The 25,871-nt window shown below is 38.8% G+C and overlaps 7 protein-coding genes across 11 annotated transcripts in view; 6 read left to right on the top strand and 1 right to left on the bottom strand.

The window, feature by feature from the left end:
- LOC100181044 overlaps positions 1 to 6,213 on the bottom strand; it is a 9,705-nt gene extending 3,492 nt beyond the window's left edge. The window contains exons 1-3 of one of the 2 annotated variants that reach the window (XM_026840734.1): positions 5,117 to 6,213; positions 4,502 to 5,042; positions 3,613 to 4,441 (exon numbers count right to left, since the gene is read on the bottom strand). In XM_026840734.1, the coding sequence (XP_026696535.1) occupies positions 3,613 to 4,441; positions 4,502 to 5,042; positions 5,117 to 5,198 (1,452 nt within the window). In that variant the 5' untranslated portion in view covers positions 5,199 to 6,213. Of the gene's footprint in view, positions 1 to 3,119; positions 4,442 to 4,501; positions 5,043 to 5,116 lie in introns of those variants that run through there. The other variant, XM_026840733.1, reaches the window with a different exon arrangement.
- On the top strand, positions 21 to 3,050 carry LOC113475807 (serine beta-lactamase-like protein LACTB, mitochondrial). Its single transcript, XM_026840739.1, has 6 exons — positions 21 to 225; positions 334 to 502; positions 755 to 890; positions 1,138 to 1,182; positions 1,510 to 1,614; positions 2,082 to 3,050. Exons 2-6 carry the CDS (start codon positions 423 to 425, stop codon positions 2,391 to 2,393), a joined length of 678 nt encoding a protein of 225 aa, XP_026696540.1. The 5' UTR covers positions 21 to 225; positions 334 to 422; the 3' UTR covers positions 2,394 to 3,050.
- Positions 6,214 to 6,645: 432 nt separating the features above from the next.
- LOC104265481 lies at positions 6,646 to 10,481 on the top strand. 3 transcript variants are annotated; one of them, XM_026840735.1, is made up of 4 exons: positions 6,646 to 6,937; positions 8,145 to 8,718; positions 9,044 to 9,380; positions 9,434 to 9,523. In XM_026840735.1, the coding sequence occupies exons 1-4, from the start codon at positions 6,850 to 6,852 to the stop codon at positions 9,452 to 9,454; spliced, it is 1,020 nt and encodes a 339-aa protein (XP_026696536.1). In that variant the 5' UTR covers positions 6,646 to 6,849; the 3' UTR covers positions 9,455 to 9,523. The 3 variants fall into 3 exon arrangements, with proteins under 3 accessions (XP_026696536.1, XP_009857865.1, XP_018672923.1); XM_009859563.3 differs by having other exon boundaries at positions 6,647 to 6,937; positions 9,143 to 10,481; XM_018817378.2 differs by having other exon boundaries at positions 6,649 to 6,937; positions 9,044 to 10,481.
- A 64-nt stretch (positions 10,482 to 10,545) lies between these two features.
- LOC100185762 lies at positions 10,546 to 13,833 on the top strand. Of its 2 annotated transcripts, XM_018817375.2 has the most exons (4): positions 10,546 to 11,672; positions 11,760 to 12,288; positions 12,481 to 13,552; positions 13,616 to 13,833. In XM_018817375.2, the coding sequence occupies exons 1-4, from the start codon at positions 11,366 to 11,368 to the stop codon at positions 13,709 to 13,711; spliced, it is 2,004 nt and encodes a 667-aa protein (XP_018672920.2). In that variant the 5' UTR covers positions 10,546 to 11,365; the 3' UTR covers positions 13,712 to 13,833. The 2 variants fall into 2 exon arrangements, with proteins under 2 accessions (XP_018672920.2, XP_002131810.3); XM_002131774.4 differs by having other exon boundaries at positions 12,481 to 13,741.
- Positions 13,834 to 14,936: 1,103 nt separating this feature from the next.
- LOC100177887 (octopamine receptor beta-2R-like) lies at positions 14,937 to 17,381 on the top strand. Its single transcript, XM_002131789.4, has 3 exons — positions 14,937 to 15,102; positions 15,190 to 15,718; positions 15,940 to 17,381. Exons 1-3 carry the CDS (start codon positions 14,979 to 14,981, stop codon positions 17,156 to 17,158), a joined length of 1,872 nt encoding a protein of 623 aa, XP_002131825.2. The 5' UTR covers positions 14,937 to 14,978; the 3' UTR covers positions 17,159 to 17,381.
- A 535-nt stretch (positions 17,382 to 17,916) lies between these two features.
- LOC108951013 lies at positions 17,917 to 21,085 on the top strand. The gene is made up of 3 exons (XM_018817379.2): positions 17,917 to 18,530; positions 18,856 to 19,372; positions 19,560 to 21,085. The coding sequence occupies exons 1-3, from the start codon at positions 18,422 to 18,424 to the stop codon at positions 20,791 to 20,793; spliced, it is 1,860 nt and encodes a 619-aa protein (XP_018672924.2). The 5' UTR covers positions 17,917 to 18,421; the 3' UTR covers positions 20,794 to 21,085.
- A 147-nt stretch (positions 21,086 to 21,232) lies between these two features.
- Positions 21,233 to 24,043, top strand: LOC108951012. Its single transcript, XM_018817377.2, has 2 exons — positions 21,233 to 22,233; positions 22,609 to 24,043. The coding sequence occupies exons 1-2, from the start codon at positions 21,614 to 21,616 to the stop codon at positions 23,882 to 23,884; spliced, it is 1,896 nt and encodes a 631-aa protein (XP_018672922.2). The 5' UTR covers positions 21,233 to 21,613; the 3' UTR covers positions 23,885 to 24,043.
- The last annotated feature ends 1,828 nt before the right edge of the window (positions 24,044 to 25,871 follow it).

The following is a 25,871-nucleotide window of genomic DNA, read 5'->3' as shown; positions in this document are numbered from 1 at the left end:
TGTGCATGTGACAACTTTGCAAATGTGTCGTATATGCTCTGTTCCGTTAAAGCTTCTGATTTTCTTATAAATAGGTAACCGTTACATTAAGACACCTACTAAGCCACGTTGGTGGAGTAAGGCACTACAACAAAGGCGAAGTAGAGGAAAACTCAACAAAGCACTTTTCCTCCATAAGTGAATCACTAAATTTGTTCAAACATGATGAACTGGTAAACGATCCCGGTAAGAAAGTTGTGTTCCGCCTATTCAGCTCCACTTGTTCTTGTAGGGTCACATACTTTCGTACATTCAATACCAAATAGTACATTTACCTATTATTTGGTTCACTAGAGGACAATGTATATTTCTACTCTACTCATGGCTTCACCCTGATCAGCGCGGTGCTTGAACAAGTTTCCGGGGAAAGTTATGTGCGACTGATGAAGGATATGTTCGATTCTCTCGACATGAGGCAAACTCAAATGGAAACAAACGATCGTATTGTGTACGGTCGATCCGGGTGTGTAACTTGTAAGCTGGAACGAGGTTGTATGAAACAGAACATGTGTTATATATAACGACTGTCGTTTAACGATCACGTGAGGATATAGCAAGCTACTTATTTAATTCAAATGCAGCATTTGCATGGGTCCTTGGTCTACCACCTTCAATTAAAACCGGAGGCACCGGAGTCAGTAGTTGCACTTAGAGGAAAATATGTGATAAACTATACATACTAGGACCCATCGTGAAACGAGTAGTATTGTTACAGGTGTTACGACAGAAAAAATGGGAAGTTGTACAACAGCCGCAACATTGATTTTTCGTTCAGAGGAGCGGGAGCAGGATTTTTATCCACCGTTGGGGATCTTATTAAGTTTGGAAATGCTATGTTGTACAGTTACCAAGTAAGTTTATGTTCAGTTTTAGTATTGTATTAGTTTAGAACATATAGTAGGGGGAGACGGGACAGCTTTAGCGCATAATGCTCAAATAACATCACCGTGTTTTAAACAATTAACAACGATGTATTAGAGTCGTGGGGATACATAACTCTTTTGAACGTTCTTTGTTTACTACCAAATGGGACGAGAAAATAAAATGAAAAAGTGTCCCATTTTATAACTAACTCTTAATTAACTTACACACTTACAGGCATCGGATACAAATTTACCACGGGGATTTTTGAAACGAGACACGGTAATTATTTGGTTGTGCTGTTGTGCATTAAATAAAGGCTTTATAGTGTGGGCTATACGACTATTAATATACTGTTGACATTTATGGTCTATATTGCAAACAACAGAAAATCACCTAGGATGATTTCTTCTTAAAATCTTTTTGTTTGCTTTTCTTGGGTTTGGCAACTCCTGCTGCTTGCCATAAAAAATCAGGGTATTAATATTTGTTCAGTGTGACAAAAAAGATTAAATCACCAAAAAAATCAAATCACATTAAATCACCAAATACAAGTAGAAATAGCTTAAACCTATACTAAGCATGTGTGTGAATTGTTCGCGATTATAGGTTCGCACATTGTGGACAAATTGTTGTAGACCTCGTCGTACCGACAGAAGTTCGGAACCAAGGAATTATAATTGTGGCATGGGGTGGTTCGTCTATACAGAGAAAGTAAGTATAAGGCTTTATATAGTAGAGTGGTGGGAGATGAGACACCGTTTCATTCTATTTTATACCGTTACTAATTGTGTAAAACATGCTCCGGATATTAGGGTATTATGGACTAAAGATGGCCCGTCCTCCCAAACGCTGCTATATATACATTGAGCAATATTAATTAAAAAAACGGAGCTAGTGATTCGCACGTCTTTATATAGTTTATGATATAGTATAATGTATTATATAGAGTATATGGAATACCGACAAAAAAATAAATACACTATTTCACGATAGTGATTTGAGCCAGCATTAACGCTTGTTTAAGAGAAAAAAATCTTTTTTTCTAAGAGTCGCGGGGCTGCGATTACATAATTCTTAAAATAGTCTTTGTTTATACTACCAAATTGGGAGAGAAAAGAGAATGAAAACATGTCCCATCTTACCCCACCTTACTATACTAAAACGTGAACAATACACAGGAGGATCTAGGAACTTGTCCCAAGGTTAATTTTTCAGTGGGGCATTTTGGGTTCGTCTACGGTGCGTCTGGCATTATACTGCTTGTACCTGACCCAGGCACTTCCCAACAAAAGCCTTGTGAAGTGGACGAACCAGTGACAAATGGGTTTGATACGCCAGAGCAAAGCACTGTCGGGCCACCGAGCGGTTTATGTGTAGCAATACAAGCAAATATTTCCGAAGTGAATTTCGGTCGACTGGCGAGAGATATATCAAGGGAGTTTTTAAAATGTAATTCGCAGCAATTTTCAAAAACCGAATTAACGAAGTAATAGGACCTTGCGACTGGCCGAGTTATCTTTTCGCGTGTTTTTTCCACCTGCCTTGCATTCTTATGTACGATTTTTACGTTAAGCTTCTTACAGCAGCCTTCTTTGTATTGTACGATTCTAAACAGAAGATTCATATGGATTTTTCCGGGTGTCTGGCGTGCATATATACCGGTTGATTAACATGCGAGTAATATATTGCACATTAACAGCGTTATAATGGATGAAAGTTCAACTCAGGTTCAATATTTTCTACCCACCATCGTCTGCCCAAAAACAAATCATACTGCCAACATAATGCGATACAATAACCACGAACCTATTTCATCAACAACCATAAACGTGGGACTTAATCGTGTGTTGTTATATAGCCTGTGCCCTATAGGGTATACCAGCAAGTTAACACGTCATTGTTTCATCGTCGTTTCATATATTACTCATTGAGTTGCGTGTTGACAGCATAGTACTGGAATATATTTATATTTATATACGTTTCTGTACAGCGAAAGTACAAATGCAGTCAGCAGTGTATAGCTCTCTATGTGTCCAACTAAAGAGAGAGAAGTAATTCAATTTACGACCTTCGCTGCCCGCTATATACACTAACAACTATATAAACATGCAGGAGCTTTTCAACATTAAAGATTCATGAAAAAACCACAGAGTGATTAGAATCTCGGTGTGGAGACGAAGGCTGTTATAGTGTAAGTTATAGGAGGACCAGGTCTGTTATTCGTGCTAAAACTGATTCAAAATTTATTCTGATTAGTTCTACGCACGCAGGTTATAAGGAGAAGGATGGCACAAATGTAAAGTATTAGTGACAGTTACATGTGTTAGAATTTTGGTTCTTAAAATAAGTAATTACAACGCGTAGTGGCAATTAAAAGAATGCCGTCACATTTCGAATGTGCTGCAAGATAAATGTTAAAATCCATTTTTCCGCCTATTTATCGACAGCAGAATCAGACGACATTACATCAGACCCGACCATGCTACTGTTAGTATAACCGAGGTTGGTGCCCTTCATGCCAAAAGAAGACGGTGAATCGGGACTAAGAACTCCGGGTGTCGCAGCTGCCGAGCAAGCGCATGAGGTCAGCGCTGACTTGAACCGAGCGTCCTGACCCAAGTGAACGAAGAAGTTCCATAGACTGTTGCTGACGATAAATAAGATCGCAACAAACTCGAACGACGAGAAAGTTGAAGCTGCATTCTGGTCCAATGTTGTAGGTGATGCGTGGTCTATGTTATCAAGGAAAAAAGAGCCTCCAGCAGAGAGGAGTCCGATCAGGAGGTTTAGTGAGAAAACTCCCATCATTATTTGCATCGTGCGGGTCTGTGCTTCCTGTTCAGTTTGGGCTTCAGTTGCTATTTTTCTCGATCTGATTATCGTAAGGATAAGAAGCACGATCCCACCAACCCAGAGAACTACAAGTGGTATGACGTAGCCAATGATGTAAAGATAGAGTGACGTGGCACCGGATGAGAGGACCATAACCGAAGCGATTAAATTGTATCTATCAACGAAGAAAGGCACTATGGCCACTATAATAGCAACAACCCACGATGTAGCGATGGCAATCTTGGCAACGAAAGTCGATCTCTGGTTTGAATACGTCCTAGAGTTACGAACGTAAACCAAGCGGTCAATGCAAGCAACCATCAACGTAAAGATTGTAATGGTTAAATACATAGAAGTGAAGAATCCGACAAAGTTAAGGTAAGGTTGGTCAAAGTTAGCCCACACGTCACCACCAGGCAAGTGGGGCACGGAGTCGAAACGTACGCCGGGTACTAAGGAGGTATTCGAACTTGGTCCCATCTTTTCTAAGGTCATCGTTATTTTTGAAATATTGTTTGCAAAAGTTGGATAAATGAACAAGCCGACCATAATATCAGCAAGCGCGATGGATAGTTTGTATATTCCAGCACTGCTGGTATAGCGCTTCTGCTTGAAGAACACAACAAGAACGATACTGTTTGCCACCACGTTCCAAATGCTCAAAATTGAGCAAACGACGATTGAAATGATAATGTTGGTTCGACAGCTATAAGAAGAAAAAACAGATTAATGATAAAATAGAATTTAAAATAGGCGTATCACTTACAAAGTTGGAATACAAAGCCAGGCAGATATCGAATGGTCATGTATGTTTTCTGCGTCCAATCCGCACCAAATAAATTTACAGAACGGAATGAATACTCTCTTCATCTCATGGTAGTATCCGTACTTCCCACGTTCCTGCACTGCGGCGTCGTACAAAGCAACTTGGATGCAAGGATCACGCAGTTCATCCTGACTAAGTTGGAATGTCCTTAAATCACGGAGCAGATTTGACCAAATAGAACCACTCACTCCCCTCGCGGATGAAGCACGCATGAGAGAGTCCAAACACCGAGACTCAAACAATGTGCGGTTGCACGATCTGTGATATACTAACGCCGTGAAGTCGTTGAAATTAAACGTGGGCTTTGAGCACTCCGCGTTATACTGTGGGCAGCTCCAATCTTTGAGCGACTGCAGCGTTTCGGTGAGATAATCAGCCTCGTTGTGCCAGTTTTTCGAAAAAGAGTTAAAAGTTTCATTACAACAGTGAAGCTCGTCCTGCCGGTTGCTGATCGCGTTACCTCTGCTCTCTTGACAATTTACTGGAAACGATTAAAGTTTTAACATTTAAAAGATGCTGTAGTCGTGCCTATAGGAATGAAATACTTTCACTTACCGTGAGAGCTGCAATTAATAGTCGTGACCATTCCGAGAATAAGTAACAGGATAGCAGAACAATTACGGACACAACAATTCATGATGTAACAATTTATTTACTCTTTCTACTATTCAATGAAATGATTGCAGCATTAAGTATAACTCGAACAAAACGCCAACAACAACAACAAAAGTTAGTCCTGCCTGTTAACATGCAAACAGGCAGTGACGGTTAGAAAATGCAGTTTAAGTTTTCCAACTTCAAACTGCATTTTCTAACAACCTGCGCTTTCTAAACTGTCAGAAACTGGAACTTATCTGTGGACACTGTTAAGTTAGCGTTTACACATGAATTGCACCGTGTTATTTGCAGTTGGTAAGCTGACAGTTCGCATGTGCTCCAATCATGCGGAACGGCCTTCGCACGAGCAGATGACGTTTCCTGGTAATTGGACACTTTCCGCACTGCCTGCCGCCGGCGTGATATACCAACAAAGCAATAAGACACAATAAGAATCAGACCTACAAAGTCGAGATACAATTCTAACACCCAGCGCAGTACAAGTCTGTCAACAAACAATGCGATAATGAATTGCGTATGCTGACAATGCATCCAGCACCTTATACACCTTTACACAGTAAACCAGGCTGAACCAACTGCGTAAACGACCGTTGCAATAAAAATGCCAGCAGATGTGTGTTTAACCTATACAACGTAAAAAGCTCAATCCACAAACTAGAACTACAGGCTTTTGCACTATCATGGGTTTGATATTAAAACAAACACATCAGATACACATACGAAGATTTACCAATGCTGTCATAGTGTCATTATACATAAATTAAGCCTGTTCAATTATACCACCAGTTAAATGATGTTTAACTTGAGACAACAAACTGAAATGAACCAAATATGACTTCGTTTACATAAAGCTCTGTTTTAAACCTTAACTGTTAAGTTTAATCCTCACTCGATTACGTATACGTATTGGCTAAAAAGCGATTATAAAACAATAACCACATGAGTATGACTATCAATCAATCAATTAAAACACAGGAATCTCCACCGGCGTAACTAAACTACAAACCGAAGCTGTTGTACAACTAAGCACTGCGCCACAAAGGATAGTAGACCATGTGGCAACACGAGTAAGGAAAAACGGAAAAGACTAAGCTTCCTCTCCCAGCCAATTTACTGCGAATTCGTGTAAACATAGGGTGCATAATAGATTAGTCTATCATTACATATTCGTATTTCAGTGTAAAATCCATAGTTGTACCTTGTACGAGACTTATGCGTTTAAATTCAAGTTGTATAAGTTAGCAAAGTGGGGGGGGGGGGAAGACGGGACACCTTTAGCACAAAATATTCAAATATCATGGTCGCATTTCAAACAATTAACAACGGTCTATGGGAGTCGTGAGGATATGGTTTTATAATTCTTTGTTTTATCAAAATGGGACGAATAAACAGAATGAAAAAGTGTCCCATCTTCCCCCAATCTACTATATCCAATTACATGTTATGAAACGACGTGTGCATAAAACAACGTAATTTGGTTTAAATCTGTATTTGTATGACTTTATGACGTATTAGCTCACGTCATATTAACGCGTACGTGTTGGCTCCTATACAGATCACAAATTTTATTTCAATATTTCTAGGGTATCTATAATTAGCTTGGTTAGGCACGTAGGGTACCTCAAGCTGTTTCATCAGACGCATTATGGAAGGACAGCAGTAGAGTTGTGATGTATAATAAGCTACTGACAAATGTACATTTACTATTCTACGCCGCCGCCGTTGTACGGATTTCTACTGCAAGCACAGTTTTAACTGGTGAGTAGATTTATTTATAGTAGGGTGGGGGAGACGGGACATCTTTAGCACATGACATCTAAACATCCTGATCGTGTTTTAAGCAATTAACAAAGGCCTATGGGAGTCGTGAGAATATGATTTTATAATTCCTTTAATGTTTTTTGTTTAATACCAAATGGGTTGAAAAAACAGAATAATAAGGTGTCCCATATATCCCAGCACCACCGTATTATATTTGCAATATACTGTGTATGGTTTTACTCAAGATCTTTTAATGATGTTTACGTATGCGTGTAAACAAAGCGTGCAATGCATGGTTTTTGTAGTGCAGCACTTTTCAGGAAATAACCAAATGATTCATGTTTTCTATATTGACGTTAAGAGCTACAGTGATACATATAGTAGGGTGGGAGAAGATGGGACATCTGTTTCATTTTTTCCTCGTCACATATGGCAGTAAACAAAGAACATTCAAACAATTATAAAACCGTTTCTTCACGACGCCAATATAGAAATGGTTGTTAATTGTTTAAAACACTGGATCTGGATATTTGGATATTAGGCGCTAAAGGCGTCTCATCTCCCCCCACCCTACATATCTTAACAGCACTTCCATGTTAAATAAACTAATATGATTTATATTTTCTTTACTGAAAATTAAGAAACGTGTCGTGTTCGTAAAAACCTGCACCATCTGCCTGCATTCTATGGTTTAGTAAGACTCATTTAATATTAAAACAACGAAAGTGCCAACAAAAATTCTATGTAGAGACCCCATACCTTTATATAACGCTGTACCTCGACGACGTGACAAATAAGATCTATTCTCTTTGCTATATAATTATACTCTGCAAGCCTGTCTACTCGATCTGGTGCTACTAATAACAGGCATACACGCCCTGAAAGCTGTTGAAAGCTCGCTGCGTGTATAGTAATATAAAGCAATTACAGTTTATGAGGGAGTTTATACCAATATTTCCAGGATCAGTACAGGAAAAGGCCGATGATAATCGCGAATCGTTATCACCATTTATACAGAATCAAATGAAATCATATTGTAAACGACTTCCTTTAGATTATATACACGTGATAATGCGGAAAGCATACCTTATGCCGTTACACGTTAAAAAAGTTTCCACGATTCGGTATAATGTCGTTTGACCAAAGAAATATTATTTTTACGAGCCTTGTAGCTGGATTTTAACAAAAATTCTTCTAAAAATAGGTAATGCGACATCTACTTTCCAAGCCACGATTACAGAATGTCTAAACGTTCGTGGTCAAGTGATCACGAATCGGAAGTTCGAGCTGCAGTGTTGCCAGTTGTTTTCAAATCGTTACAAGTTATACTGGTTCAGAGAGGGAAACTATTTAACAGAAGCTCTGGAAACACTGAAAACTTGGAGGTGTCCAGAATTTGAAGAAGACTGCACGCAAAGAATATATGGGTTTACTGAATTTACACAGAGAGTATACGACAGGGCATGTAACCGGACTTTATTCGAGTCCGCGTGCTTACCAACAGTTTTTAGAGTTTTGTCGGATGCTGGTGTAAATGTAACTGATCAAAACTGGAGACATGCACTACGTAATGTACAACTGGAAATGCACGCGTTACAATACCCGTGTATACAAGTCGCACTGTACGATGCTGTGTCTGCAGCGCGACAAAGCAGTTACGGATTCTACCACGAAACGGTCCATCTTCATACACCGTTTTGCCATTTCGTGTGGGTTGGTTTCGATGCGGAGACAACTGTACAACACAGTATTTTTCCGTGGCTGTTTCTTCGAACAGAGTAAGAGATAGAACTTTGTTAATTTTGCACTGAACCTGGGCCTATTATTATACTAGGGTGAGATGGGACACCTTTCGCACGTAATATACAAATGTCCTAATCGTGTTTTAAACAATTTTAACAACGGTCTATGGGAGTCGTGAGGATACGGTTTTATAACTCTTTGAATGTTTTTTGTTTACTACCAAATGGGATAGAAATATAGTAAAAAGGTGCCCCATCTTCCCCACCCTACATATATTATATGCTCGTATGTTTTTATGAAATAATGACTTTATAGGTGTATGTTCTGTATTGACTCTAACCTATTTTCTCTTCTATCCAGATGTAAAACAATCGTATCCATATCTATGGTTATTCTCCTAATTCTTTCCCTCCTTGTCATAATTGGAAACATCAGCGTTATGCTCGTTATTTATCATAGCAAATCACGCACAAGTCAAGACGTGTATAAAGCGTCGATAGCAATGGCTGATCTAATCGTCGGGGTTTTTGTGATACCATCTTTCGCGTACAGTGTGATGATAATTCAACTGCTACATCAAGAAAATCTCGGTCCCGCTCACCCTGGACTTACAAATTTCACGGTACCAGATGTTGAGAAGGGGCGTTACGACTCAGTGCCGCATTTACCCTACACACGTCCGACTGATAACAACTACGTAATCATAATTGGTTTCTTCACAATCCTCGCTTTTCTTTCTTCCATTTACAGCTTAATGCTCGCGAGCTTTGATCGGTTGTCTGTTGTACGAAGACCACTACGTTACGTTCCAGATGCTGCTAAGTCTTTTGCGAACAAAGCAGTAGCGATTGAATGGTTCATTGCTGTGGTTTTTTCACTCATTCCCTTCATGACAACCAGCATCACATACGGAATCATTGCTTTTGTTTTAGTTGGTTTTTCCGGCGGCACAGAAACTCTCCTTCTTTATGCGGTGGCTTTGCTTACGCCGTTGTTGTTGATTTGGGCGTCCTCCATCGCCACCTGCTGTTACACGTTTAGTCACGCGAGGCAGCGCGGAGCAAAAAACTTTCAAATGGAGTTAAACCTGACGCGCACGATAGGTATATTGGTTGTCGTATTCACACTGAGTGTCGTGCCTGCCGTTGTCTCGACACTTTGTTCTTTACTACTGCCTGGAATTTTGAGGACGCGTCCGGCAACTTTGGACCAAGAATTATCCATCAGTTTAATAACTTTTGAATTCCTTAGTGTTGTGGTTCTTACTTGCAACAGTATGTGGAATGTGTTTATCTACAGCGCAAGAAACACGAGCTTTAAAACCGGCCTGGAATCGCTGTACAGATCCGCCTTTTCCAAAGTTGGAATACCGTTTAAAACAAACTCAATCGATAGTACAAGCCTTCCGACGTAAAACATTCAAAATTCAAATTACCGTATACCCTCACTACTACAACATAGCTTTGTTATAACTGTTAACTTCCACTTGACTTATAATTTAGTGTTGAAAAACAATGTGTTATTGAACTTTTTGCACAATTTTGTTTACGAGAAAACTGCCGCGTCATTGTTGATTTATATAAAGCGTAATGGGAGATGAGGTCGTTTAATGACGCAAGGGAGCAAATAAACGTCATCAGCATTGGCAGTTTTAATACCATTTAATATTACGGTATCTCACGTGAAATTCCCACTCGGACTTATTGTGTAGAAATATCTATGTTGGTATCACATGAGAATCTATTCGTAGCACTTGTGTGCATGCATTGAACTTCACCACATTAAAATCATCTTCAAATTTTCGTGGAAGAAACAGCAATTTGTTTACTGCTAGTAAGTCATATGTGACCAGACTGCGTGCTTCGACTCATCTCAAGTTTGACTGTATTGAGCAGCTTTTAGTTCAATGTTGCGGGAGTTACTTAAAATGTGGTTATAAGAATATAGCAGGGTGGAAAAAGACAGGACACTTTTAAACACATAACATCGAAATATCCTCATCGTGTTTTAAACAATTACCAACAGTATATGTAAAAGTCGCGAGGATAAGGTTTTATAATTCTTTGAATGTTCTTTGTTTACTACCAAATAGAACAAGAAAGTAAAGTGAAAAGGTGTCCCATCTACCCCCACCGTACTAGATATAAACTAGAGCGTTAGAGGGTTGTTTTTTATTTAGTAGAAACTGAAGGGTGTTTCGGGTTTATAGTGTTTTTTAGGAGAACGAAAAGTTTTTTGGTTAAAACACAACTTTTGCTGTCAAAACACAGACTAAGTAATAACGCATAGGCTACGTGCGGTTGAAAATTTATAAATAGTTTCCGCCTAGTAAAAACATATTTCTTGCAATTAGTAATAACAAAATGCAACAGACAGAAACAAAACGCGTGCGCAACGGTCAACAAAAACGCGAGCGCGAAATTGGGGGAATGTTTTGGTACCTAACCTAACCGAGTAAAAGAAATATCCCAAGGATTATCTGTTGCCGTTTTTTTAAAGATACTTTGGTGTGAAAAGAACGCCGTAAATATATACAGGAAATTGATTATATATCGGTAAATATCAGCTTGCCTCGTGTCTAAGTTAAATATTAAGTTGGCCATATTTGAACATTTTTAGTCGGGTACCATTAATATTACGACCTAACTTATTAGGAGCCGATACAGTTTCTCAAGCGAGGGCATGTTTGAGGATGCTAAAAAACGTTATTCAGAAATCCGGTATAATATTAAATCTTACAGCTTTTACGTAAAAAATTACCGCGTCTGCCAATGTGTGACTCATAATACGTGCTTCATCGTCTGTACTGTAGGTAAGTTGTTTACTAACCGAATATGCTTTGCAGTTGCAGGTAGACATAAAATGTCAAAGTTAGGGATCTTTATACTTTTAAGTGCGTGTATGTTTGTCAGTTTCCGCGACGTAGAAAGCATCAACACTGCAGTAGTCGCTGGACAGCAGTTTCTCCATTATACCTTGGAGAAAAACGGTAGGCATTTCTTCGACATTGTAATTGTGTGTTCTGTGTACTGGTCTATTGAAATGATTAAATGTATGCCATTTTGATCTGTTGCAGTTAACAACTTTAATGAAACGGAGAGAAACAAAACATGTTCGATGTTCATAAAAGACTTCAAGAGATTTTGGTACAATTCAAGCGGGGGGAAATACTTGACCGAATATCTCTCTTTCTTAGAAGAGTGGTTATGCCACGCCCAATTTAGCCTGGAATGTTTAAAACGACCTTATGACTTCAACCAGTTTACTAAAACTACATACGACCGAGCTTGTAACAGATCCGTATTCGAAACCCAATGTTTTTCATCACTCGTGGCCGTCTCTTCTGTCAGAGGAAGAAACAGCTCGCAGAAGTGGAATAATCTGCTTCGTGCTCTAAGAACTTATCAACTTAGCGATGCAGAGTTACAAGATCCCTGCATCCAAGTTGCTCTGTACGATGCGGTTGTGTTAGAGAGAGGGAAATACGGCTACTATCACGAAAGCAAGCGACTTGTGTTGCCATTTTGTCAAATATCCTGGTGTGGAAGGGACGCCGAGAATATAAACAGAAAACCCATCAAAGCATGGAATTGTTTGCCTCAAATGTAAGTTAAACAGTAACAAGGCCAGCATGTTTCTATAAAAGATTACGCTGCAATTTTATAACATGTTTTAAAAATGTATCCATGAATAATCCAGCTGCTTAAGATTGACGGTGTGACATAAGCGTCTGACGTTTTAGCAATACTTGACACAGAATCGCAAACGTCTTACATTTACAATTTCTACTTTTACAGATGCAAAGTGAACATTATTATCACTATGGTCATCTGTTCAATTCTAGCCGTGGCAATCGTGGTTGCAAATGTTTCAGTTATTTTAGTCTTTATGCTTAACAAGAAACTAAGGAACAGCCAGGGTGTATACAAGATGTCTCTTGCTTGTTCGGATTTTCTTGTTGGGGTTGTGGTGGTACCATCTATTCCAGTCAGTTTAAATATGCGATTGAATATCCCAGAGGTCATGGGGATGAGTTACAATGCTTCGAATTTATCAGTACAGCATGACATACGGTTTGATGACGTCCCGCATTTGCCTGGTATAAATACTGTTTACTACAGATCGTACTTGAACGCTATCGGTTTTTTCACAACTACTTCTTTCATCATTTCCATTTACTCACTTATGATGGCGAGTTTTGATCGGTTTTCAATCGTAAGAAAACCGCTCGCTTACTCAAAGGACGGAGCGAAATTACTGGCAATCAGAGCAACTGTTATTCTATGGATTTTAAGCATCATTTTGGGTGTTCTTCCAATTTTTGTCGGACGTTCTCTAAGATATGGCCTCCTTGCCTCAACTTTAATTTCGACAAGTGGAACTGCCAGTTTGTCCCTTTACGTCGTTGCATTTGCTTTTCCTTTAATCGTCATGTGGGTTTTGTCAATCTCGACATTTGTAATGACTGTGAGGCACAACAATCGAACACGAAAACTTGTCGCTTCTAAAAACAAGACTTTAAGCTCTCGAACAGAAATACGAATGGCAAGAACTTTAGGAATTATGGTCGGTGTGTTCACGCTTAGCTTGTTACCAGTGATATGTGTGATCTTAGCTTCGCTGTTTTTGGTACAAATTTATCCCCAACGAATCTTGACGTTTAAAAGTTACGATTTTTCAATCCACACCTCATTCGAATTTTTCTCTGCTGTTATTCTAGTGTGCAACAGTCTATGGAACTTCTTTATCTATAACGGAAGAAACGACGATTTCCGCATGGCTAACAAAAACATGTACGGCTCTCTCACAAAGAGATTTCACTTTCGTACAAAGATTTCAATTACATCAAGTGACTCGGCTCCGAAAACGGTAGGTCGAAGAACCTTTACTTCAGAAACATCCAAGCAAAATTCACAACGTATTTCTCAACAGACAATCCCATCAACACCACCCAACGGAAAGAAAGATTTTTCAACTGTTCAATCTGACAATTCACCCATGTCCGTGCTCGTAACCAGCAAAGTATGAACTGTACATGTTATTGTAAAATAAAAAGAATAGAATGACAGTCGCTCAAAACATATTGTTATCACTGGTAATTGTAATAAAACCAAGTCATTACGACACCCAATCCTCCAGTCTGGTCTATACTCGACAGACATTAACTTGTTTGTATTGCAACAAAATGGGGAAGGGCGGGCGTAAATTTTCGTTTATAGTAATCGGTGTTTGGGAAGACGGTAGTTAACAAGCATATCAGGGTTGGGAGACACGACTACTGAGCTGTCAATACTGTTTCACACAGTTTAGTTCAGACAAAGAGATTAAAACCATTGGTTTTAATTGTTTTATTCTCTTTGGTTTGATTGGTTTTAATCTATTTGGTTCAGGTAGTCAAATTCAAATAAATCCTTAAAATAGTCAGTAAGAGTAAGCACATGGGTAATCTAAAACAAACACTGCCCTACAAAAAACTGCTACTCGGTTAGTAAAGATAAATAAACTAACTTGCAACTAAAATAAAATGCAGCGACCACGTTTCATTAAATTACATAGAAATAGCATAAATAGAGACAATAGGCGCTCAGAGTCGTATAAACACCTAGGCGGGAAAGAGGCGCTCAGAGTCGTATAAACACCTATAGGCGGTATTTCTATGGCTCTGTAGGCGCCTAGGCGGGAATTTTATATTGTTGTCATAGATATCTAAACAAATATCTATGGAACTATACTTCATAACTCATTATACATGTAGCACTGATACCTGTATAAATATTTACCAAACAAAAACATAGAAATATGTATAGGCTTATATACACCGAATAACTTCAATTCTTTACAAAAAGAAACTACGTTGCGCATTTATATTGCTCAGAAAATCACGAGCATAAAATTAAACTCAATTTTAATATTGACGTAAGTAATAGTTTAATATAAATGGACTAAAGTTTATAAAATTGTTTTGAAACTTAATGATCCTGCCGCGGGCTAAATTAAAGGGTAGAGTGACTTGTAAATTGTTAGGTAAAGTACGAGTTTGTTTGACTTTATCTGATATAAAAGTCCACACTAAAATTAAGACACGTTAAAGATGTTTTAAAAAAAACGTTATTTGTATTTCCGGAAAAGTTATGAATATTGCTAGCACGAAATTGCAGGTCTGATGCCGATGTGTGACTCATATATGTAGCTTGACTATATGTGAGCTGTTTATCTTATAGTATAATTACTTTCACAAGGGTTGTTCTTTTATCATACAGTTTTGCATTTGCAACAAAATCAAACTGGCATTAAGATGACAAAGTTAGGAGTTTTACTTTTAAGTGCGTGTATGTTTGTCAGTTTCCGCGACGTAGAAAGCATCAACACTGCAGTAGTCGCTGGACAGCAGTTTCTGCATTATACCTTGGAGAAAAACGGTAGGCATTTCTTCGACATTGTAATTGTGTGTTCTGTGTACTGGTCTATTGAAATGATTAAATGTATGCCATTTTGATCTGTTGCAGTTAACAACTTTAATGAAACGGAGAGAAACAAAACATGTTCGATGTTCATAAAAGACTTCAGAAAGTTTTGGTACAATTCAAGCGGGGGGAAATACTTGACCGAATATCTCTCGTTCTTAGAAGAGTGGTTATGCCACGCCCAATTTAGCCTGGAATGTTTAAAACGACCTTATGACTTCAACCAGTTTACTAAAACCACATACGACCGAGCTTGTAACAGATCCGTATTCGAAACCCAATGTTTTTCATCTCTCGTGGCCGTCTCTTCTGTCAGAGGAAGAAACAGCTCGCAGAAATGGAATAATCTCCTTCGTGCTCTAAAAACTTATCAACTTAGCGATGCAGAGTTACAAGATCCCTGCATACAAGTTGCTCTGTACGATGCGGTTGTGTTGGAGAGAGGGAAATACGGCTACTATCACGAAAGCAAGCGACTCCTGTTGCCATTTTGTCAAATATCCTGGTGTGGAAGGGACGCCGAGAATATAAACAGGAATCCAATAAAAGCATGGAACTGTTTGCCTCACATGTGAGTTATGCTAGTTTTACTGATAACAATGGGGCATAATACCGAATAGCTTTCGTTTAAAATCGTTATTCAGAATAAATGGTATGCGTCAAAATATCCAAATACTCAACGTTTTTGAATTATAACCCTTGTATATATACATATAATGATTGATCGTGTGAAACAGTTTCTTATAGCAAAGAATCGTGAATGTCATATATTTACTATTTCCACTTTTGCAGATGCAAAGTGAACATCATTATCACTATGGTAATCTGTTCAATTCTAGCTGTTGCAATCGTGGTTGCAAATCTTTCAGTTATTCTCGTGTTTGTGATCAATGAGAAGTTACGTAACAGCCAAGGTGTTTACAAGATATCTCTCGCATGCGCTGATTTTCTAGTTGGTGCAATAGTTCTTCCGTCGTTTCCAATCAGCTTATCCATGCAGTTGCACACTAATGAAGGTATGGGTTCAGAATACAACGTTACCAATTTAACAACAGCAGGCTTGCGATTCGACGAAGTTCCCCATCTGCCAGGAGCTTACGAAATGTTCAATAAAAGTTACCTGAACGCCATCGGATTTTTCACAACTACGTCTTTCATCATTTCCATTTACTCACTTATGGTGGCGAGTTTTGATCGGTTTTCAATCGTAAGAAAACCGCTCGCTTACTCAAAGGACGGAGCGAAATTATTGGCAATCAGAGCAACTGTTATTTTATGGGTTTTAAGCATCATTTTGGGTATTCTTCCACTTTTTATCGGACCTTCTCTCAGGTATGGTCTCGTTGCCTCAACTTTAATTTCGACAAGTGGAACTGCCAGTTTGTACTTCTACGTCGTTGCACTTGCTTTTCCTTTAATCGTCATGTGGGTTTTGTCAATCTCGACATTTGTAATGACTGTGAGGCACAACAATCGAACACGAAAACTTGTCGCTTCTAAAAACAAGACTTTAAGCTCTCGAACAGAAATACGAATGGCAAGAACTTTAGGAATTATGGTCGGTGTGTTCACGCTTAGCTTGTTACCAGTGATATGTGTGATCTTAGCTTCGCTGTTTTTGGTACAAATTTATCCCCAACGAATTTCGTCGTTCAGAATCCACGATTTTTCAATCCACAACTCATTCGAGTTTGTCTCTGCTGTTATTCTAGTGTGCAACAGTCTGTGGAACTTCTTTATCTACAACGGAAGAAACGACGATTTCCGCATGGCTAACAAAAACATGTACGGCTCTCTTACAAAGAGATTTCACCTGCCGGCAAAAATTTCAGTTACATCAAGGAGCTGGACACCGAAAGCGGAACGCCGAAACATTACTTCAGAAACATCCAAGCAACCAAGTTCTCAACAGACAGACACAGCAACACCATCCAACGGGAAGAAAAACTTTTCAACTGTTCAATTAGACAACTCATCCGTGATGTCCGCACCAGTGACTAGCAAACTATGACCCGAATGAACTGTAAATTTTCTTTATTTTTAATAAAGAATACCTCATGCGGAATTCGATTTGATTTTCTCCTTTACTGTACAATTGAATTTCGTAGGTATAGTTTTAATTGATTTTATTAATCATTTGTGTGCATTTGTGATTTGTGAATAATATTATATATATATATATGCGTGTGTGTGTTTATTTCTTGCAACTCGCACAGCGCAAATATATTCAAGAAATAAAATGTCCGCGTGGAATTTCATGCCTCACGTTTTTTTGCACGTTTTTGTACACGACGAACAAAACCCATAATAAAAACCCAGAGCGAATTGAGTACAAGCAAAACCACATAAATTCGTCATGAAAATCCGAACATCGGTATAACGTTTAAACTACGTCACCAAAGTTGTAAACACGTCTCTGAGATTTGAGTCAAGTCATCATTTGGGGTTACTATGCGTTCAATTTAGGAAAATTGGTTCAAAAGGAAATGATGTTACGTCATTTCATCGGTAAATTTTTTTATCAAAATAAGCAATCAGATCAACGTAGTTTCCCGATACAAACTCAACTGCAGTGAGAAAAAAGTAAACGGAAATTTAGAATATCAAAGTTTGTCTTTGTATGAAGCTTAGTGGGAATATTAATGCACACGTCTTTATTAGCATGTGACCTATTTGCGAGGTCGAAATTTACTACGTCATATAGGCTCGAGGTAACTGCGTCTGCGCCAACAAATGGCTGACCTGATTGTAACTTAAAAACTTTATCAAACCAGGTTGATTCATTCAAACACCTCAGCACCACTATTTCATTGTCGCAAGACGAACGCCCGGCATGTCACATAAAAGATTTATGACAGCTCAACCAAAAGTGGCTTACCCCATTGTAAATGCCTCTGTCTGAATGAACGAGGTCAGAATTATATAAAGTTTGAAAACTTGTGCAGTGAGTGGGTTGTTTACATTGTCTGGGGTTATTAATTGGCAAAAACAACTGTCTGATTGGGCAACCCGTACGCTGCTGGTTTGTGTTCATAAACCGTTTCAGTAAGCATGACTCATCCATACGAGACCTGAATTATTTTATATCTATAAACATCTTAGAGCACAGATGACGTCAGAAAGCCCAGGTCAGTGTAGGAAACTGTGAGACGGAGAGACAAACAAACGTGATGTGATGTCTAACTCGTCTGTTTGACATTTTCTCGCTGACCATTTGCAGAGAAATTTCGTTACTGACAAAGATTAGTTTATAGACTGCGGAATCCAGGTCACCATGCATCGAATAATTGCACTGGCGTTAGTTTTAATTCAGTTTACAACCCTGCAAGTTCAAGGCCTTGGAGAATATATGACCATTTACAGTTTGGTGGATAAAATTGACGGTAAGATTTATTAAGGTTGTATATTTTATAGTTTGCCCTTATATAGTACGGTGGGGGAAGGCGTGAAACCTTTTTATATGGTTTTATATTTCTCTGAGTGTTCTTTGTTTACTATCAAATGGGACGAGAAAATAAAAAAGGCTGTCCCGTCTCCCCCCTACCCTACTATAATGGTGCAACGACAAATTTACTTTAGGTCGTACGTATATAGGTTAATATAGTATATGGTTTAATCAACGCGTTAAAGTAATGGAACTGTGGGTAATATATGCCAAAAAGCTTCATAACTGCAAGCTATAATTACAACATACGTTTCTAATTTTAGATATAAGACGCAATGAATCGCTACGATTGGAAACTTGTGAGATAATTCATAAAAACTACACGGCTGCGTGGTCAAGTGGGGGGAACTATATTTCGGAATATCTCTCAATAATCGAGGATCTCAACTGCACGTTCTTCAAGGAAGAATGCGAGCAACGAGTTTACGCTTTCACCACGTTTTCATCTCTACATTATGATAGATCCTGCAACAGAAGCAAGTTCGAGTCGCAATGTTTTTCCACTCTTTTTCTTGCGTCCTCCGCCAGAGGAACGAACATTTCGAACTGGAATGAGCTCCTCCGTGATCTAAGAACTCTTTCCCTTACCAACGAGGAGTTATACGATCCCTGCATCCAAGTTGCTTTGTACGACGCCGCAGTGCAGGAACGTGGAAAGTACGGATACTACCATGAGATGAAGAACGCATTTGCTCCGTTTTGTGGTTTAACATGGTGTGGATTCGACGCTGAAAACTTGAACAAAAATCCGCTATCTATTTGGTTTTGTATGGCAAGCGGGTAGGTAAAGAAAATGATAAGATTTTGATACATAATATATGTGGTGGGGGGAACGGGACAGTCACCGGAGTTGTTGGGCAAGAAATCTGAATGAAAAGTTGTCCCCCATTTTCCCCACCCTACTATATATTAAAACTTATTTATTATCCAATTATACTTTGGCTAAAAAATCACTTTTTGTTTACAGTTGCAAATCCAAAACGTTTGCTTTGATGGCGATATGTGGCGTTTTAGCACTCGTAACTTTTTGTGTCAACCTGACCGTCGTGTTCGTATTCTTGCTCAACGATAAGTTGCGAAACAGCCAGGGAATCTACAAAATGTCACTTGCCTCATCGGACGTGGTTGTTGGGGCTATAGTTATTCCGAGCTTTGCAATAACTATTTTTCTATTCTCGGTGAAACAAGAAACCATGGGAGCAGCTTATACACAACGTATTCAAATGAACGTTTCGAATTCGAGTGATAGATACGACTCAGTTCCTCACTTGCCGGGGGGCTACCTTGATAATAAGTTGCCACCAAGTTACAGAAACGCAATCGGGTTTTTCACTTTCTTATCTTTGACAGTTTCAGTGTACACGCTTCTATTAGCTGGTTTCGACAGGTTGGCCGTTGTGAGAAAACCGTTAAAATATTCAAGGGACACTGCAAAGAAACAGGCGGTAAGAGCAACAACTTGCATGTGGGGTTTCACCATTATCATCAGCTGCTTGCCGTTCTTCATTGATACTTTAAACTATGGCCTAGTCGCATCTACGCTAATTTCTGTATACGGATTGTCAGCATTGTACGTTTACATCGTCGTTTTCAGTCTCCCGTTGCTGGTGATTTGGATAACCTCAATCTCAACCTTGGTCCTTACCCGAAGCCACTCAAAAACCGCGAGATCAATGATGACGGGAACTATGCGAAGTCAAATACCGAGCACCGAGTATCGTTTAGCGCGAACACTTGGTTTGATGGTCGGTGTGTTTACACTTAGCTTGCTGCCAGTTCTAATCGTAATTGTCGCTTCCTTCTTCATTTCCGGCTTAAATACGAGAGATCCGGAAAATCTTAACCTGTTCAATTCACAAGCATATTCGTCTGCTGAGTTCACCGCCCTCTTAATATTGGTGTGCAACAGTGTGTGGAACTTTTTCATTTACAGTGGAAGAAACAAAGACTTTAGATTAGCAACCGGCAATATGTTTAATAGACTCGCAACTAAAGTTGGGTTGGCCAAATGCGCTCCGCGTCTCAGCCGCGCCATCAGGCGGACGTTTTCATCTAGCAGCAGCAAGAGTCATGAGCAAGGAAGTGGTCGTCACCAAATGACAGATACGGACGAGACTCGCAGAACCTCTTTACAAAGTACAACAAACAAACTTGATATCACAAATACCACAAGTCGCGCCTCTATCGATTATACAGTGTAACTATAAATAGGCCTATATGTACCTTGTATAAGCTGACACGAGGTGTACGGAACAAAAAAACGTATTATAACTACCGTGGCTTTCCGGCCACACTAGGATAAAACAAGTTACATTCATTCATAACGTATGTGAACATAAATATTCTACATTGAAACGGACATTTTTAGACTTTATGAATCGTGACACTGTGTTAAATGCCTATTTAAATCGTGACTAAATTTAAACGGTTAAAGCAATATTGCGTAACTGGAAATATTTGTATTAAATGTTGTGAAAGTATCGTATTGTTAAATTTTGTGACATCATTTCCGTTCATAATTAGTAGAATGAAGACATTTCTTTTGGCCAGTATACATGATAAATGATAAATGTAAGCACGCACTCATAATAGCAATTTAACAACAATTGCACGAGAAATAAGGGTCAACGATTTATATTCAGATCATTATCTTTTCACAGAGAAAGATACGGTAGTATCATGGCACCGCATCGTATGTGAACACCGAAAAATTCCGTAATTATTTGATAACTTCAGGATGCCCGCAGGCGGGGTTATTTATGTTAGAACTCTCGTAGGTTGTTTAAACATTTCGCGCGAGACTTGTTTTTTTATGCGAGCTGTGAAAGTTACAGCAGTATTTAGGCGGATAGACGAATCAAATATTACAGACTATGGTTTGCTACATTTAATACGTTGGGCGGATACAGATTAATTACCTTCGCTGTTATCTTTGACTTGAACGGTGTTATTATATGTTTTCTCCCCAGCAGTGAGGCTATATATAAGCAAAGTTATTCCGGTGGGAGTTACCAGAGAAGCATGAATCTGATATTGCTTCAATTGGTTATAATTAACTTTTGCTTTATGGAAGGAATTACCGCATTATCGACACAAAGTAAAGAGCTGCAAGTAAAAGTACCGTGCATATACGCTCCTGGGTTAACTGTAGGTAATAGAAGCCGGGAATTAGAATGTTGCAAAGAGGCAGTGAAGTCGTATACGCTTAATTGGGCGAGCGGTAAAGCGTTTCTCACCAGATTCTTGGAAAATTTACAAAGTTGGAACTGTCCGCAGTTTGAAGTACAGTGCAACAATCGAACAATGGCTTTTACCCGGTTCGCTGAATTAGTCTACGCAAGATTTTGCAACCAAACCGAACTGCTGCAAAAATGCAAAGGTAACTTATCTCCAAGCGGAGAAATAGCGAATACCACCAACATGAGCAGTATGGACGAATGGAAACAACTAACCGCAAACCAAGCAATTACAAATCTCGACGATCCTTGTGCACAAGTTGCTTTGTATGAGCAAACGACTTATAATGACTACGTAGAGATATCGGAGGTTATGATCCCCTTCTGTGACATGGCACACTGTGGTTATGATATTAATACAATTCTTAAGCACGATTTGACAGCGTGGAAGTGTATGCCGGCCAGGTAAGGCAATATGAAGTGTATTACACATGTAACGTGGCATTCATTACCTTGGGGTTCGAACATATTGGCCAAGTATTTGCCATAACCTTTTTGGCTTCAGAGACGTGACACCTCTAGCACATAATATTCAAATATCTTGATCGTGTTTTAAACAATGAACAACGATCTTTGGGAGTCGCGAGGGCACGGTTTTATATTTCCTTGCATGTTTTCTGTTTACTACTAAATGGGACAAGAAAATTGAATGAAAAGGTGTCCCATCTTCACCCCACCACCCTATATGTATGTTATTGCGTAATTAAACTAGATGTTTTCTTATATCAATTTGGTTTAAGTTTATAACTGCTGTATAAACATTCTTTGCTTGTTTTACAGTTGTCGGGCGAACATTATCATAGCTATGGTGGTAGTGGCAATGCTCGCTGTTGCGGTAACCATCGCAAATCTAACCGTTCTCTTCGTCTTGACGAACCACCAGCCGCTACGTAACAGTCAAGCACATTATAAATTATCACTTGCAGTCGCTGATCTTTTGGTTGGAATTCTAATCTTTCCAACTTGTTTAGTCAGCACTAGTAAACTATTTATGCAAAGTCCAGTGATTGGGAAAACAACTGAAGTGCAAGGTTATAATGCTAGTCTCGCATGGAACTACAGCAGTGTTTCAGAACTTAAGCTTACAACAGTAGCGGTGAGAAACGTTGGTCAAAGTTTTGCCACAAATTTCCCGAAGAGTTATATGAACTTTGTTGGTTTTATTACCACGATTTCGTTACTCGTCTCGGTCTATACCTTAATGCTGGCAAGCGTAGATCGGCTTTGGGCAGTTGCTTTTCCATTTAACTTTCATAAAGGAAACGCCACTACTTTCTCAAAATACGCCGTGACAGCTCTGTGGTTTTTCGCGGTCTTGTTCGGAATAATGCCCTTTATCATACCTGGAATGCGTTACGGTTTAGTAGCATCTATCCTGGTGTCATTTGGCGGACGACACGCGTTGATTCTGTATTCTGTTTCGTTTATTATTCCTGTAGTTCTGGTCTGGGGCACAACAGTTGCTACGTTTTGCATATCTCGGAACCACTACAAAATTAGACGAAAGATAACCCGAAGACATAAAAATGCTACAGATGAAATAGAGAACAGACTTCTTAAGACTCTTTCCGCCATGGTTCTAGCTTTTTCAATCAGTTTAGTCCCAGCCGCTATAGTTCTGCTGATTCCACTTTTCGTTGCAAATATTTATTTCTCTCTGCCCCAACTCCTGGATCCTACCGCTTCTAAGTTTTACTTTTCAGTGGAGTACGTCACAATTATTATTCTTCTCACCAACAGCCTATGGAACTGCATCATCTACAGTTTAAGAAACCGGGAATTCGCACAGGTTGCGAAAAGGTTATTTTCCCGCGCCTTGTTAACGAAATTTTTCTCTGATACTGAAAGCCACAAAAAACGCAATCGTGCCCAGTCATGCATAACTCTAACAACCGACACGAAACGACCTTCAATCCCGTCCATATTTCACTTAAGCAAAGACAGCCCTGTCTTACAACTAAAAAGCCTCTCCAACTCTCCAAGGATAGACTCTAGAGAGACATCGTCTTCTAGAATTCATGAGAGCAACGTCGGGCAGAATGGTACAAAATTGTGATATAAAAAAAAAAGGGGGAACAGAAAATACTGTTCAAGCATCAACAAACGCAACAAGCGCTGACTCTCAAAGTTTATCAGGGGAAAAAAAAAAAAAAAAAACATGTCTTCGGAACATACAGAAGACAAAGTCACCAACAAAGTAATATACTTGGTAACTCGTAAGCTGGCAGGAGAAGGTGTGCGAAACAGAACACCCATGTTATGACGACTGTTGTTTTCCGGCCATGCGAGGATAAAAGCAAGTTACACTCGTTTATTTATGTTTTTAAATATGTTTAATACCGGTAATTCAGTTTATTTATTCTTGGGTTTTTTTACTTTTAGTTTATTGAGTGTATATACACAGTGTTCGAATACACCCTCTTTATATTGTTTATAGGGGGGGAAAAAATTTATACCCCAGCAGTTAGATTATACCTGGCAATAAACCACACATGTACGAACTATATATAGTAAGGGTGGGGGGAGATTGGACACCTTTTCACCTTATCTTATTTGGTTATAAACAAAGAACATTTAATGAATTATAAAACCGTATCGTCACGACTTCCATAGACCGTTGTTAGTAATCGTTTGAAACACGGTCAGAATCTTTGAATATCATGTGATAAAGGTGTCTCATCTCCCCCCACGGTACTCTCTATATATCAGCCATGTTTTAGAAATGCAGTAGCCTATACGAAATTAATATATAATAGGCTATATATATGGAGGTTACATGATATCTGTAAACCCTTCTATAGGAACCTGATTTGTATACAGGCTACGTAAATAAACCGGTACAAGCATTGCATACACAATAGAGATATATACAACTAAAAACTTTCTGTAGTATTATATATGTACAGTACACCGTATATAACTATAAAACAGACTTTCTAATTTCATATATGCTGTCACATTTTACCACTGCTAAACGAATACAGATCAGCCGGTCTATTGGTTATATGAGCTATATATATACATTATAGAACACAAAATAATACTAGTTATACTACTGCAGGCCAAATCCAAGAGTCACTAATGTGTAGTTCCAGTTGTCGGCCACGCAATAAAACAAAACAAAAAACAACACATGCAAAGAAGCAATACGTGGCAACTCATGATGAACATGAATGTGTATGAAATAAGAAACCTGAGTTGTAACACCTAGAGTTATACCGCGACGCAAGGATAAATGAGCGACATTCGTTCAATAATTAAGCTATTTACTTAGCTATGGTTTAGTCCATGTACTTTTATTTCTTTTCACGAAAAAAACTAATAAAACGAAATGTAACGAATTTTATGTAAGAGGTAACTATTATCACCAAGCAGGCAAATGTTACTCCACACTATTGCACACATACGTCCTTTCGGCTTTTAAAACACAGAGAACCTGTTTTTTTGTGTGAATAACTGTTTTTTGTGTAAATAATCGACAAACGTATATACGTATAACCACTTAAAACACGGTCCACTTAACCACCACAAGACACATATTTTGCGATTCATGTAGTCACATGGCGAAAAGCACTAACATTAATTAGCGTGCTATATAAATATATAAACAATACAAAATTTAAAATGACAGCTATATCGCTTACCAAATATCAATTCCCGTACAATTCCATGGCCTTGTCTCTAAAGTTTTTCCAAGAAAACATTCATGTAGCAACTTGTGGTGTAATCCTTTTTCGTTCATCAAACTGATTTACACATTTATTATCATACCTCAGTTTCAAGAAACAGCTATAATGCGAAGATATACACGCTTAAAGTGAAAATCCTTCGAAGTCTAGAAATAAAACAGGTGATCTTTAACTCTATGAACTGACTACAGGTAGTCTATAGTCTGCCACAAATTCTGTGCTTGCTTCCAAACGCCAGAGTAAACCGTGGGAATAGCTGCGTTAAAAGCTGAAACAGCGTACGTCGCCGCGCGCCTTTTTAATTATTACAGGCGCCAGGAGCAGTTACGAGAAACTTGGATTTCAACCGACGCA

This window comes from Ciona intestinalis, chromosome 2 (genome assembly GCF_000224145.3).
Source record: "Ciona intestinalis chromosome 2, KH, whole genome shotgun sequence".
Lineage (NCBI taxonomy): Eukaryota > Metazoa > Chordata > Ascidiacea > Phlebobranchia > Cionidae > Ciona > Ciona intestinalis.
This window is presented reverse-complemented; position numbering and strand designations above follow the sequence as displayed.

Coding starts and splice junctions, on each gene's coding strand:
- LOC113475807 (XM_026840739.1), top strand. CDS start 423: ATGAAGGATATGTTCGATTCTCTCGACATGAGGCAAACTCAAATGGAA. Junction 503..754: donor ATTGTGTACGGTCGATCCGG/GTGTGTAACTTG, acceptor GTATTGTTACAG/GTGTTACGACAGAAAAAATG. Junction 1,615..2,081: donor GGTTCGTCTATACAGAGAAA/GTAAGTATAAGG, acceptor AACAATACACAG/GAGGATCTAGGAACTTGTCC.
- LOC104265481 (XM_018817378.2), top strand. CDS start 6,850: ATGTATAATAAGCTACTGACAAATGTACATTTACTATTCTACGCCGCC. Junction 6,938..8,144: donor TGCAAGCACAGTTTTAACTG/GTGAGTAGATTT, acceptor TTCTAAAAATAG/GTAATGCGACATCTACTTTC. Junction 8,719..9,043: donor TGGCTGTTTCTTCGAACAGA/GTAAGAGATAGA, acceptor TCTTCTATCCAG/ATGTAAAACAATCGTATCCA.
- LOC100185762 (XM_002131774.4), top strand. CDS start 11,366: ATGTTTGAGGATGCTAAAAAACGTTATTCAGAAATCCGGTATAATATT. Junction 11,673..11,759: donor TTATACCTTGGAGAAAAACG/GTAGGCATTTCT, acceptor GATCTGTTGCAG/TTAACAACTTTAATGAAACG. Junction 12,289..12,480: donor TGGAATTGTTTGCCTCAAAT/GTAAGTTAAACA, acceptor CTACTTTTACAG/ATGCAAAGTGAACATTATTA.
- LOC100177887 (XM_002131789.4), top strand. CDS start 14,979: ATGACAAAGTTAGGAGTTTTACTTTTAAGTGCGTGTATGTTTGTCAGT. Junction 15,103..15,189: donor TTATACCTTGGAGAAAAACG/GTAGGCATTTCT, acceptor GATCTGTTGCAG/TTAACAACTTTAATGAAACG. Junction 15,719..15,939: donor TGGAACTGTTTGCCTCACAT/GTGAGTTATGCT, acceptor CCACTTTTGCAG/ATGCAAAGTGAACATCATTA.
- LOC108951013 (XM_018817379.2), top strand. CDS start 18,422: ATGCATCGAATAATTGCACTGGCGTTAGTTTTAATTCAGTTTACAACC. Junction 18,531..18,855: donor TTTGGTGGATAAAATTGACG/GTAAGATTTATT, acceptor TTCTAATTTTAG/ATATAAGACGCAATGAATCG. Junction 19,373..19,559: donor TGGTTTTGTATGGCAAGCGG/GTAGGTAAAGAA, acceptor TTTTGTTTACAG/TTGCAAATCCAAAACGTTTG.
- LOC108951012 (XM_018817377.2), top strand. CDS start 21,614: ATGAATCTGATATTGCTTCAATTGGTTATAATTAACTTTTGCTTTATG. Junction 22,234..22,608: donor TGGAAGTGTATGCCGGCCAG/GTAAGGCAATAT, acceptor CTTGTTTTACAG/TTGTCGGGCGAACATTATCA.